This window comes from Dama dama, chromosome 7, assembly GCF_033118175.1.
Source record: "Dama dama isolate Ldn47 chromosome 7, ASM3311817v1, whole genome shotgun sequence".
NCBI lineage: Eukaryota > Metazoa > Chordata > Mammalia > Artiodactyla > Cervidae > Dama > Dama dama.
In genome coordinates this window covers 15,313,198-15,327,618 of record NC_083687.1, presented here as the reverse complement: position 1 = coordinate 15,327,618, position 14,421 = coordinate 15,313,198, and the positions used below count along the sequence as shown (strand labels likewise).

At 44.8% G+C, this 14,421-nt stretch overlaps 1 protein-coding gene and 1 pseudogene across 2 annotated transcripts in view; one reads left to right on the top strand and one right to left on the bottom strand.

The window, feature by feature from the left end:
* The first annotated feature begins 234 nt into the window (after window positions 1-234).
* LOC133059030 (peptidyl-prolyl cis-trans isomerase A-like) lies at window positions 235-987 on the top strand (annotated as a pseudogene).
* A 1,412-nt stretch (window positions 988-2,399) lies between these two features.
* Window positions 2,400-14,421, bottom strand: part of DNAH8 (dynein axonemal heavy chain 8) — a 318,410-nt gene continuing 306,388 nt past the window's right edge. For both annotated transcript variants that reach the window (XM_061146069.1, XM_061146068.1), the window contains exons 88-89: window positions 4,665-4,786; window positions 2,400-2,687 (exon numbers count right to left, since the gene is read on the bottom strand). In XM_061146069.1, the coding sequence (XP_061002052.1) occupies window positions 2,400-2,687; window positions 4,665-4,786 (410 nt within the window). The remainder of the gene's footprint in view (window positions 2,688-4,664; window positions 4,787-14,421) is intronic.

Sequence of the window (14,421 nt, the reverse complement as noted above, 5' to 3'; positions counted from 1 at the left end):
ATGCATTACCTGGGAACCTGTAGTTCGGTTTGCTTACACAGCAAACTGCAGTTTGTAACGTGTTTTGCTTCCGCTCTGCTCACCCAGACAGAGTGGTTGCTTCCAGAGGCTAGCTTCTGTTCAGGTCAGTCTTTCCAGGGGATGCTATCTTTTTAGTGTGACTACAGGCTGAGGGAAGAGCCAAAACACTTGGAGCTCACTTACTTGATTTTTTAAAAAACAGTCCTGGCCTTGCAGATGCCGCCACCCTGGAGCCTTCCTTGCTGTCTAGCCATGGTCAACCCCACCGTGTTCTTCGACATCGTTGTCGACGGCGAGCCCTTGGGCCGCGTCTCTTTTGAGCTGTTTGCAGACAAAGTTCCAAAGACAGCAGAAAACTTTCGTGCTCTGAGCACTGGGGAGAAAGGATTTGGTTATAAAGGTTCCTGCTTTCACAGAATAATTCCAGGATTTATGTGCCAGGGTGGTGACTTCACACGCCATAGTGGTACTGGTGGCAAGTCCATCTATGGCGAGAAATTTGATGATGAGAATTTCATCCTGAAGCATACAGGTCCTGGCATCTTGTCCATGGCAAATGCTGGCCCCAACACAAACGGTTGCAGTTTTTCATCTGCACTGCCAAGACTGAATGGTTAGATGACAAGCATGTGGTCTTTGGCAAGGTGAAAGAGGGCATGAATATTGTGGAAGCCATGGAGCGCTTTGGGTCCAGGAATGGCAAGACCAGCAAGAAGATCACCATTGCTGACTGTGGACAAATCTAATAAATTTGACTTGTGTTTTACTTAACCACCAGACCATTCCTTCTGTAGCCCAGGAGAGCACCCCTTCACCCCCATCTGCTTGAAATATCCCATAATCTTTGTGCTCTTGCTACAGTTCTTCGGGTTCCATATTTTCCTTATCCCCCTCCAAGTTTAGCTGGATTGCAAAGTTAAATTTATGATTATGAAATAAAAACTAAACAATTAAAAAAAAAAAAAACGGTCCTGGAAAGTGCTATGGCTTTGACATTGAATCAGGATCAAGAGCACACCAGAGGCCATGGCTAGAATACCCTGCACCCTATAATGCATTTTCTACTGTTTGAAAGTACACAAGACCAAGGGTCTCTAGCCTTTTTGGCACCAGGGGCCAGTTTCGTGAAAGACAATTTTTCTACAGATGGAGGGTGGGATGGTTTAGGGATGATACAAGCGCATTACATTTATGTGTACTTCATTTCTCTTATTATTACATCGGTTCCACTTCAGGTCATCAGGCATGAGATCCCCAGAGGTTGGGGACCCCTGCTCTAGACTATGGTGGAATTTCTTCTGGGTACTTCTCTAGACACCTTACTTGGGCTCTTGCTTGGCCATCTCTGATCAGAGTGACACAGGGATGAGAGCAGAGCAAGGCAGCCTGAAACATCCCCCTCCTTCAGAACAGACAGAGGGGAGGAAGCTTGAGGATTTAGCTGGGGGCAGGCAAGAGGATTCTAGATGGGAAGACCATAGAGACACTTCTTCATTAGCCAGAAGCTGCCTGAACATTCAATATGAGACCCCATCTGTTTTGTTAAATTGACGATTTCCTTTAGCAGGAAATAAAGGTTCATATCGAGTTTCAGACTAGCTACGGAGTAAGAAATAGCTCCACTTTTTAAAGACTTTGCTGTTTAAGGCATTCAGCATGTAACCTAATTTCATTTGATGGAGTTTGTTTTTTCCTTTTCCATTTGCTGCCTAGAAATGTGTGCTTCATTATCTCCTGTGGAGTTGGAGTTGGGAGGGGAGAGCTAGAGACTCAGAGATTTCTGGGCCTCAAAAGCACTTAAAAATAATACTGAATAAAATTAAATTGCAAGGGCAGCCATCCCAGTGGATTTTCTGTCTCAAATATTTCAAACCACCAGCTATAAGTCCCAAAGGGGTACTGACTGGAACCCTCCAATTCCCATTTCACAAACACGGAGAGAAGACCAAATGCAAACAACAAGCAAAAGATAATATATTTGCATAAACTCAGGCTTGGGTCGATGTTATTCAAAGGAAAGGTGGGTTTTATTTGAGAGAGACGATTGCATCTACTAGACTCTTTTTTGGGATGCAACAAATTAATACTTTTAGTTTTTAAAAATTCAAATCTTCCAAAGTATTCAAACAGGAAAGTAGGACTTTACCTAATAATTATAAATGGAATATGACTGCCTGGAATAAAAAAAATACTTTTGAATCATCTTTCAAAATATTGATATGAGAGAAAACATACACAAACAAGGGATTGTAAGATATCAACTTTTTAATTTAGAAAGAGTAATCAAGCAATCACCAGGGAGAAAGACATGCCTCCCCGAGTCTCTCCACAGCACTGACTGCCCGTGGCCCCAGGGGCCTCAGCAGGTGGAAAGGAACTTACTTAATGTCACACAGAAGGGCCACACCTCTCAGGATCCAGTGATCGGGGGAGAGGACTGTTCGCAAATACACCACAGTGATGAAGGTCAAGTCGGTCCGCCTGGGCTTCTTGTAAATGGGACACACGTACAGTTTGGGGTCCTTGGGCGCCGTGGAATTGATGGCAAAGATGTGCAACACAGGCAGTTGTGTGAAGAGCACCTTGGGGGTGGATTCCGTGAGCTTCCCATTCCGTCTGTCCCAGGCTGCTCCATCCATGTACAGCCCATAAATGTATACGCCTTCCTGGAAGAGCCAAGCAGAAAATACCAGGAAGTTTTAAAAAGTTAACTGTTGTGAGGTGGACACCCAATGCCGTAACGAAGGTCATCAGTTTGGAAAGAGAATGCACAGCAATCTTAAAACACTACCCAAATAAGAAAACACCAGAGGATGCATTCCTTGGTGAAATATTGAGCCCACCATTCCTCGGCAGCATAGCTGGAGACTATGGGCTTCCCTGGTAGCTCAGCTGGTAAAGAATCTGCCTGCAAATGCAGGAGATACCAGTTCGATTCCTGGGTTGGGAAGATCCTCTGGAGGAGGGTACGGCAACCCACTCCAGTATTCATGCCTGGAGAATCCCACAGTCAGAGGAGCCGGGCGGGCTACAGTCCATGGGACTGCAAGGAGTCAGACACAACTGAGTGACTAAGTACATGAGTGATATAGAAATGCTTCTGTCACTGGGGATTCGAGCCTGGGGGGACCGGCCTGGGACCAAAGACTCAGCCAGCAGCGCCAGATTGCCTCTGCTGCAAATGAAAGTCTCTGACGGGGGTGTTCTGAGTTGGTGCGGGGTCCTGCGGGAGCACCCAGGACAGGATTCAGAGCTGGGTGCCACTCAGGATCTCAACCTGCACTGAGCAAGCCAACAGGCGGTTCTAACTTCATCTGAGCGCCCCCAGAGGTCAGACATGCAGAGCAAGAGCGGAAGTGATGGGCGGGGGGTGGAGAAGGGGTCTCAGAGTGGCTGACCTCAGCCTATGTCTGTCTTTCACAGAGTAGGACTTACCCTTGAGGGTCTCACCAGTAAGCCAAGAGGCAACACACACACACAGAACAAAGTGTAAAAGACATAACCTGATCACCAGCACACGCTCATTAGAGGGGCCGCCTCGTGAAGGGCACTGAGGCCAAGCGCGGTGACTGAGAGGTCACTGTGGTTGGAGCGCCCGGGGAGGCCTGTGGGGGACAGGGCCTTGGAGCGTGCGCTGTGCTTGGAAACACAAGAGGAGAGAGGGTGGGCGGCAAGAGAGGCAGGATGGTCAGGAAAGTCCACGCATTTTACTGAGCAGCAGGTTCAATGGTTATAAAATAAGTTAGGGCTTAACAGTGGAAGACTGTCGATACCAGACTGAAGAGCTTGAACTTTATCTTGTAGGCACTGGGGAGCCATAGAACATATGCTCAGTAAGAAAAAAGTCTAAAGGGGAACACGGGGGAGACTCCAACAATCACGTAAGCTCATAAGATACACTTATGTAGAAAATGGTGACCATTTTTCCATTTCCAGTGAGGACTGGGTAAGAGAAAGGAAATCTATATTATAATAAAAGAGAGGGAGGTTAGCTGCAAAGTGTTTTCTAAAATCCCCCATGTGGGCTAAGAGTATAAGAACCATACCTCTTGAACCAAAATCTGAAGTACATGATTTGACAGTAAAACCATGGGCCATCCCAGAAAATTAGCACATATGATACCATCATTAAGTCAGTGGTGTGGTGTGGTGTGGTGTGTGCATCAGGTCCAACTCTTTGTGACACCATGGATGATAGCCCACCAAGCTCTTCTGTCCACGGAATTTTCCAGGCAAGTTGTCCTTCCACCCAGGGTCCTGCAGCTAAGAAGGGACATGGCTGGAACTGGCCCCAGAGCTCAGGATTGCCAGTCCTGTTAGCCTCTACTGCCCTTAACCCTCATTAATTCTGTGAGTACCCCACAGCAGTGGATGGAGACGTGCAGAAAGTCCTTTCGAGCACGCACAAATGTAACTTGTAATTACAAAGAATGCAGTTTGGGGACTTCCTGGTGTTTATCATTCATTCCCACTCTGGCAAATGCAGGAGGAGTTGGCATTGAGGTGTCCTGGTTACAACCAAGGAAACCCTCACTGCAAAGCCAGAGGACCTGATGGAGATGCTCACAGGTCCACGTTCAGCAGAACTTGAACTTGGAGCCCCAGCTCCAGAAGCGTCCCTGCTCCTGCCCAGCGGCACCTACCACAGGGGGCGATGTGACCTCCTCCTTGGTCTGCCGCAGAACTTCGTTGTGGATGGTCACAGAGTCCAGGGCCCAGCCTTTGTGGGCACGGGTCACTTCTTGCCTCATTGCAGTCAGGAAGCCTTAGAAAAGGAGAAAGAAATGATCGTGATGCCTTGGTGCAGACTACTCTAGTAACAAGAGGGGGAGTTGTGTAGTTAGCTGCTTATCCATCTCCAGATGTGTGCCCATCTGAGAGGAGCTGAGATCAAACCTCAGAAGGGATGTTTCTTTCAATGTTTTGTTTCAATCAACTAAATACGTCTTGCCAGCAGACAGCCGGAAAACAGCACCGTCTCTGCCTCAGACAAGGTCGCGGTTTGAAATTCCCCTGGGATTTCAACTACTCTAGTCTTCTGAGGGCTGTGACCCAGTGCTAGCTTATAGTCTCTGTTTGAAAATCCAGTATCAAGGAATAATAGTGGAATGGTAAAATATTCTGAGAACAGCATTCCAATTAAAACTGGAATCAAACCATTATCAAGCGTCTATTTGCTCTAATGGAATAATTTCATTTAGTCTAGGAAATAAGGCGTAATGCCAAAATAGAAAGCCTGACTTTCAATTTGATCAAACAAAGCAATCACACCGGAAAGGAACGCTCCATGTTTTAATGAGCATAATACAGTTATTTTAAGACAATACATGGTTCTGTATATTGTGGCCTTTCTTTAAACGTAATATTTGCAAATCATTGCCATGCAATTCAATTAGAGAAGTCTATCTTGGAGAGTAGCATTTGATGTTTAAAAACTATACCTTAAACTTCAAAATGGACTTCAAAATCTTAGGATACTTTACCTGTGACCTATATATTACATTTTGGCCTCCATGTTAATATTGGAAATCATGAGGCCCTTTATTCACAATCACAAGTAAATTTTGGAAGTGTGTGTCCCCATTACTCCTAGATTCATGAACTGTGAGAACTTTAATACACAAACCAACATGAAAGTGGTAATATTTTATCAGGTTTGAATGGGAGTGGAAAGAAGAGGGAAAGTTACAAGGCATAAAGGCAGGCAGTGAGTTAACACCTGTTAGAATTAGAAAGAAAGAATAGGAACTCCCCTGGTGGTCCAGTGGCTAAGACTCTGTGCTTTCAATGCAAGGGACCCAGGTTCAATCCCTCGTCAGAGAACTAGATCCCACATGCCACAGCTAGGAGTTCACATGCTGCAACTAGAGATCTTGCATGCAACAATGATGTGGCACAGCCAAATGAATAAGTATTTTTTTTTTAATAAGTAAAGTAGGACTCTAGCCTGCTTAATGAACAAGTCAAGTTCTCTCCATTCTCAAGTCCCTCCCTCATTATTGTTAGACACTTGGGGAGGCCCTCATTCATTCATTCATTCCTAAGTTTCTTAGAACTGGCCACCATATACCAGGTATGCTAGAGGTGAGAGTCCCACATGATGAAGAGGCCATCCATGGACCCTGCATTCAAGGAGCTCAGTCTACACGGAAAGTGGACGGAAGCAGGATATACACCTTGATGTCATTGTAAGTAAAGAGGCGAGAACAGAGTGGACCACTCAAGAAGACAGCTCAGGAAAGGCTGAATTGAGAAGATGAAGTCAAAGACTAGTCTTGAAAGTAAGAGTTTTCCAGATGGGATAATTCCAGTTAAGGGAACAGCATGTGCAAAGGCATGGAAGTCTAGGCCTACAAGTGAGGCAGTAATGGCAGATGAGGTGAGAACAAAGGCAGAGGCAGCATTTTGCAGGGTCAGACTTCGGACCTGGTGACTTTGTGAATGGTGGGAAGCCACTGATTATTTGAAGTAGGCAAATAATTTAGTTGTATTTGCATCTTATAAAGTTTACTCAGAGCTCTCACTAAAAGCAGGATTTAGGAAACTCAAGAACCCCTGCATTAATTCAAAAGAAAAGTTGGTCAGTCAACTAGAGGACCTAATTGAAGGTCTTTTTTTTTTTTTTTTTTAGGTCCACCGGGAGGCATGTGGAACTTCCCTGACCAGGGATCGAAGCCATGCCCTTTTTAGTGGAAATGTATAATCATAACCACTGGACCACCAGAGAAGTCCTATAAGTGATTCTTCTAAAGATAGTTTCATGAAACTAAGAGTGCCTAGTAGGAAAGGATGGTTTTATGATGCAAAGTGTTAAATACAGGGAGTAGGAAACATGGTAGACATTTGCCTGGCAGCAATTTCTGGTCAAGACCCATCTGTAGTCTACATGTGGAGTCACTTGAGATGATCTGATCAAGTAGGTGACTATATCAACTTCCACTTTAAATACTGGGGATCCCATTTTCTTTTAATAGTCAACATGTCGTGTGTTTGGTAGTCAGGTATATGCCATGCCATGATAACTTGTTTTAGTGTGTCCAGCTCCGCAACCCTATGGACTATAGCCCTCCAGGCTCCTCTGTCTGTGGGATTCTCCAGGCAAGACTACTGGAGTGGGTTGCCATGTCATCCTCTAGGGATCTTCCTGATCCAGGGATTAAACCCAGGTCTTCTATGTTTCCTGCGTTGGCAAGCGGGTTCTTTATCACTTGCACCACCTGGGAAGCCCAGTCAGGTATATATGACCACAGTAATAAAATCCAATCCTCCATTCTAAGTGACTCCATGAAAATGTCATTTTCATCACTCAACTTTAAGCTTGCATCCAAGTAGAATACTCAGAATTAAATTGACCCTATTTTATGATATTTTAAAATTCATCATTGATCTATGAATCTACAAAGTCATAATGCATAAGGCATGAATAATGATTGTAACTATCCATCTGCACTAGTTGAAAAACTGGATTTTTCTATAATATTTTAAGTTCCAAATTGCAAATTTGACCTCACTTGCTATGGCACTCAGAACAATGTAGCAGATGCCAGGTGAGGGGTGAGAGAGATTCTCTCTTATGTAACACACCCAAGACAAGGACTTCAGTTGATGGTGGAGTGTTCTGAAAAAATTCTAGTATGGTTAAGGAGATATAACCTTCTCTCATCTCCCTGCTGGGGAATATGCATGATGTTGTCTGGCTGACTTCAACAGTAAGCCTCCTAATGTTTAGGAAGCACTCTTAGTATGCCAGGAGATGAAATCTAGAATGCATATTACCTTCAGCTATTAAGAAAGGAAAATGTTCAATAAATAATTTGAGGCCTGAGAGCAGAGGGTAGGAAACCATTCCATGGCTCATTCCCACTCAGAACATGGAGAAGATACATATTTTTTTTTTCAAGTTTTGATAGTTTTTTGGCCTCCTAAAAAGAAGAACATGATCTTGCAGAATTCAAACTGAATTGCAAATCCACTGAATTGCTCTTTATCGAATTTTAAAAATGAATGACCATCTTTCTTATAGACTGATATCAAGTCTAATGAAATCAAAATCTCTTGTTTTCTGAAACCTATATAATTTTAAAAGACTATTGATATATTTTTCTTTATAAAAGCTTGAGAAGTAGTACTTTTGTCTTGGCACTAATTTAATTTTAATAATTCTTAAGCCAAATTTCAATCATCAGTGGTGGGAAAAGTGATTCAGGCATTCATGTGTTTGACTCAGAAGTGAGAAACAAAAAGTTGGGGAAAGTCCTCAACAAAAATAATCTATTTTTCATGAGATTTAACCACCCATGCAAAAATGAGTGATTTAACCATTCAAACATATGAGTGTCATGCAGGCTAACTGAGGTGCTTTAAATTTTCTTTGCCCTTCTAACTCATATAGCATAACAAATTCCTAAAACACTTGTCAAGCTTGTTCTTTTGCAAAATGTACTTTTAAGGTTGGATTATACTCTGGAAACTCAGGTCTAAAATAACACTTGTTATCTGAGTTCCTGTAATAGTCATGACCTAACATTTCAGCAAACAAACTACTGTTGTTTGACCTGTGCAATCAGCTGGCTTGAAGAAAGCTGTAGAAGGCTTTTGGTATCAATTCAAACAAGGTCTTGGAAGCGACAGAAAAAATAACTAATCAGGAATGCTGTTGTTGTTGTTCAGTCACTAAGTCGTGTCCAATTCTTTGCAACCCCAAGGACTGCAGCATGCCAGGCTCCTCTGTTCTCTACTGTCTCCCAGAGTTTGCTTAGATTCATGTCCATTGAGTCGGTAATACTATCTAAGCTCTGCTGCTTTCTCCTTTAGCCTTCAATCTTTCCAGCATCAGGGTCTTTTCCAATGAGTCGGCTCTTTGTATCATGTGGCCAAAGTATTAGAGCATTAGCTTCAGCATAATCCTTTCAATGAGTATTCAGGGTTGATTTCCTTTAGGATTGACTGGTATGGTCACCTGGCTGTCCAGGGGACTCTCAAGAGTCTTCTCCAACACCACAGTTCAAAAGCATCAATTCTTCTGCTTTCTTTATAGTCCAACTCTCACATCCATACATGACGACTGGCAAAACCACAGCTTTGACTATACAGATCTTTGTCAGCAGAATGATATCTCTGCTTTCTATCTCTGCTTTTCTCTCTAGGTTGGTCATGTCTTTGCTCCTATCAAGGAGCAAGTGTCTTTTAATTTCATGGCTTGCAGTCACCATCCATAGTGATTCTGGAGCCTAAGAAAACAAAATCTGTTACTGTTTCCACTTTTTCCCCTTCTGTTTGCCATGAAGTGATGGGAACAGATGTCATGATCTTAGTGTTTTAAATGTTGGGGCTTCAAACCAACGTTTTCAGTCTCCTCTTTCACCCTCATCAGGAGGCTCTTCAGTTCGTCTTCCCTTTCTGCCATTAGAGTGGTAACATTTGAGTATCTGAGGTTGTTGATATTTCTCCCCATAATCTTGATTCCATCTTGTGATTCATTCAGCCCAGTATTTTGCATGAGGTACTCTGCATAGAAGTTAAATAAGCAGGGTGATAATATACAGCCTTGACGTACTCCTTTCCCAATTTTGAATCAGTCAGTTGTTCCACGTCCGGTTCAAACTGTTGCTTCTTGAGTCGCATACAGGATTATCAGGAGACAGGTAAAGTGGTATGGTACTCCTGTTTCTTTAAGAATTTTCCACAGTTTGTTGTGATCTACACAGTCAAAGGCTTTAGTAACCTTTGAAGGAAGGAAGGTTAGATAACCAAGGAAGCAGAAGTAGATATTTTTCTGAAATTCTCTTGCTTTCTCTATGAATGTTGGTAATTTGATCTCTGGGTCCTCTGCTTTTTCTAAACCCAGCTTGTACATCTGGAAGTTCTTGGTTCACGTACTACTAAAGCTTAGCTTGAAGAATTTTGAGCATAACCTTGCTAGTGTGTGAAATGAGCACAATCAGGAAGGTTCTTCTCTATTTCACAAGGAGTTGGTTGGTATTCTGTAATGATGATCCTATAGGCAATGCTTTCTTTCCTTTAATAAATGAACCAGTCCTTAGGTAATGAGCCTTCGGTTGTTCAGTATTTCCTGTCTTGTCAGTTACTAAGCCTCCCATGAGCATTTTGGAAGATGAACAGAAATTATGTTCCTGCCATAAGATTATGACAGGCAGTTTTTTCCCCAAAATGAGAAGCAAATGCAGCTCATTGGTAAGTTAAATGAAAGGTCAGAAATCATTAAGCAAAGATGACGATGATTCACCCAGTTGAATAAAAATGCCCCAGGCACCTTTCCTGATGCTTCGCTCGATGCTGTAAGGTAGGGATCTTAATCTTGGCTGAAAATGAAAAATATCTGGGAAGACTTTGAAACTTCCAATTCCCTGGTCATAGCCCAGATAAGTTAAATTGAATATCCAGAGGTGGGACCAGGCTTCAGTACTGTTTTAAGGCAGCGTGTCTCAAAGTTCACAGCTAATGCCAAGGGAAAGATCACTTATTAAAATACTGGTTCTGATTCAGTAGGTAAGTTGAGGGTAGGTCCTGAGGATCTTAATTTCTATCAAGCTCCCAGGTGATGTTGCTCCTGCTGGCTGCTGGACCACATACCAGGTAGCAATGGTCTAAGACCCAGGTTCCTCACACCTTAGAACGACCAAAAGATACTTTAAGACTGATTATATAGCATATTAAAAAGCAGAGACATTACTTTGGCAACAAATGTCCATCTGGTCAAGGCTATGGTTTTCCCAGTGGTCATGTATGGATGTGAGAGTTGGACTGTGAAGAAAGCTGAGCGCCGAAAAATTGATGCTTTTGAACTGTGGTGTTGGAGAAGACTCTTGAGAGTCCCTTGGACTGCAAGGAGATCCAACCAGTCCATCCTAAAGGAGATCAGTCCTGGGTGTTCATTGGAAGGATTGATGCTGAAGCTGAAGCTCCAATACTTTGGCCATCTGATGCAAAGAGCTGACTCATTGGAAAAGACCCTGATGCTGGGAGGGATTGGGGGCAAGAGGAGAAGGGGACGACAGAGGATGAGATGGCTGGATGGCATCACCAACTCGATGGGCATGAGTTTGAGTAAACTCCGGGAGTTGGTGATGGACAGGGAGGCCTGGAACGCTGCGATTCATGGGGTCACAGAGAGTCAGACACAACTGAGCGACTGAACTGAACTGAACTGAACTGAACTGAACTGAGTGAACTCATCCCCAGAGGTTCTGAAGTCACTGGTTTGGGCCCCCAGGGATTAGCATGTATTAAAACCTCCCCAAGTGATTCTACTGTGTGGGCAGGATTGAGAACCTCTGCTCTGTAAAAAATATCTGCATGACAGGCCAATAAGAGATCACGGACACATATCTGTTTGCAGAACAATTTGGTAAGTGGGAAAAGACATGCCCTATGATACAAATGAAATATGAGGAAGGCTATCATTAATGCAAGCTGAGTCTTTCCAGAGTCCCCTGATATGCATATATTTTCTAAAATGCTGTTAATCCAGGACACGGAGTACAAGCCGGAGCACTGGGGCTAATTCTCTTGGCCAGGTTGGGATCAGCTAACCCTGCTGGGTCCCACATGCCAAAACGTAATTCTGTAATTCTGTAACTGCTGTACCTTCCCTGCCCCTTCTCTGCTCCTCTATGCTTCCTCTCCCTTCACCCAACCTCACACCTCTCTGCTCCCTCCCCAGCCTTTACACTGTTCCCACTGGAGTGGGTCGGCGATTAGCAGACCCTCCCATGTTCCATGTCTGCACAGAACATTCTCTCCATCTTCTTGTCCTTCCTGGAGGCTGGCTCAACCCTGAAGACCCTGTCCTCCCCAACTGCCCCTCCCCCTGGATGAGAATCTCTGCTGCTTGGACAATCCCCCTCCATCCACATGCCCCTCTCCTCACTGTCCCTGCCAAGTGCCCACTGGTCCCCATTCATGGAGCCTCCTGCCGCCTTCTGGGTCTCTTCAGTATCCCACTCAGCATCTTGACCTCTCAGTTCCAAAGACCTGCTCCTCAACTCCACCCCCTTTTCTTCACTTCTTCCCCTATTTAGTCTAGACCCATCTTTTTCATCACTCACCCAGCAGAACTCCAGTGCTAAACAAGTCCAGGTGCCCTTCTTGTTAAACCTATTCCAGGCAAGACCGAGGTCAGTACACAGTTGCCACCATGGTTTAGCCACCACTAGCCTTGATGGGATCGTCAAAGCCATCTAGCAGTCCTGTCCTCCTTAGCCCTCTTTCTCGAACTTCTGCCACTCTTCTTAAATCTTTCCTTTAACACCTTGCTCCTGAGATCACTTGGCCTCCTCAGTCAAGGGAAAGATAGAAAACATCAGATGGGAATTCCCTTAACTTCCTGCCACTATCCAGCAAGCTCATCGGCTCCTTGGCTCATTCCTTCCTTGTTCCCTTATTACAGTGGTCGGGGTGTCCCTCCTCCCACCTGGAGTGCATCCCTCCACTTGGGGAACCATGCCTTCTGCTTCTTTCGCCCCCTTGTGGTATCTTTGTTCTCTCTCCTGGCTTCCTCCTACCAGTATTTGAATAGGCTCAAGCTTGTCCTACTATTAAAAGAAGAAGGAAGAAAGTGTTTTTTCTTCTGACAACTGCCCCTCCAACTCCCTTCTTCTCTTCCAAGTCCAATTTCTCGAGGGAAGTTTTCATGCCCTCCATCCTCACTCTCTGTCTCCCCATTTTCTGGTCTCTCACTCACCCTGAAATCTGACTCCTCCACCTCCCCACCCACTCCACTGAGACTTCTCTCACCAGCAGTCTCCTGGTTGATAAGGCTCTCTGGCTATTTGGGGCCCTACCTTACTTGACCTCTGGCAGCATCTGTCACTCCTTCCTCCTATCCCCTCCCATCTTCCACCACACTATGCATTCCTGGTTTCCCTCTTTCAAGCTGTTAGGATGTGAAGGACTATTTAGAAGAGTCAGGGTGATCTGGAGGGTGGGCATGTACAAGCAAACAGTGCAGGTCCTGGTGAGGATGGTTTAGGGGGAAGATGGACAGATGGTAGTCCTGGTGAGGTTGACAGAGGATGGAATAGTTCACGGTGACAGTTGGAAGTAAGACTCAGAAGGTAACACTGGGACTTTTGATGAGTCCATCATAAGTAGACAGAAACAACTGCATCTGTGAGAATGACTGAGGTCATCAATGAAGGGACCAGGGCCAAGGGCAGAACTTGCCTGAGAAGAGCCCACAAAGTGGGCTGAGAAGCAGCCCTCTGAGAGGTGGGGGGAGAACCGAGGCAGGTGATAGATGGAAGCCAAGGTGTGAAATGAAGCTAGCAGGAGGACCACTAGACCTGGTGGCCTTGGAGAGAGCAGTTTCAGTGTGGTGATGAAGCCAGCCGAATGACGAGGAACTAGAGGGTTGGTAAGGACGGTGACCGTAGGCAGACTAGACTCATAGGGATGTGGTTGAGGCTGAAGCCAGCGCATCAAGCCCCTCTCCCACAAAGGTGAGAAGGATGGGCTTTTATTCACTTGGAGGTGTTTCTAAGGTGTCCACAGTCCTTCTCTGGTTCTGGGATTCAGGATCAGGGCAGTGAGTGCTCTCACCCAGACTGAGGTCTGGAACCCTGACAACCCTTCGCCCGGATTTCCTCAGATGTTAGGGGTAGCTCTGGGGCAGACTTGGGATTGTTATAAGATTAGAAAAAATCCCCAGTCCCTTCCAATCCTAAAGTTCTACTAATAACCCTGCTGTACTCTTCTTCCCAACAAACATCAAGCTCTTATGACTATCTTCAAGATAAGCATTCAGAAATTGCTGGCAGCTGCCAATGTTGCCCTAAAAACAAACACACAGGACTTCCCTGGATAGTGGATAGGAGTCCGCCTGCCAACACAGGGGGCTCAGGTTTGGTCCCTGGTCCAGGAAGATTCCACAGGCTGTGGGCAACTAAGGCCCATGGACCACAACGACCGAAGCCTGTGTGCTGCAACGACTGAAGCCCGAGCGCCTACAGCCCGTGCTCTGCAACGAGAGAGGCCACCGCAATGAGAAGCCTGTGCACCCCAATGAAGAGTAGCCCCCACTCACCACAACTAAGAAAACCCGCACGAAGCAATGAAGACCCAGCACAACCAGAAATAAATGAATACGTTATTTTTTTTAAAAAAGAACAAATACACAGGCAAGAGGTTATAGGAACAAAAGATAACAGGACAAAAATTGTCCATCTCCTTGCTCCAGTAGACTCCCTTCTAACTGAAAATCTTGATTTGTAGTAGTGAATACTAAATTGCTGCTGATATCTGCTACAACAGACCTGATGTGGCTTGTCAAGACAGTAAAGAACAAAGCAGAAAAGCTAGAGCAGTTCGGCATCCAAATAGCATCATGCTCCAGATTGAGTTCAACATTGGGAAAATAATGACAGGGCAGGGTTCAGTCTC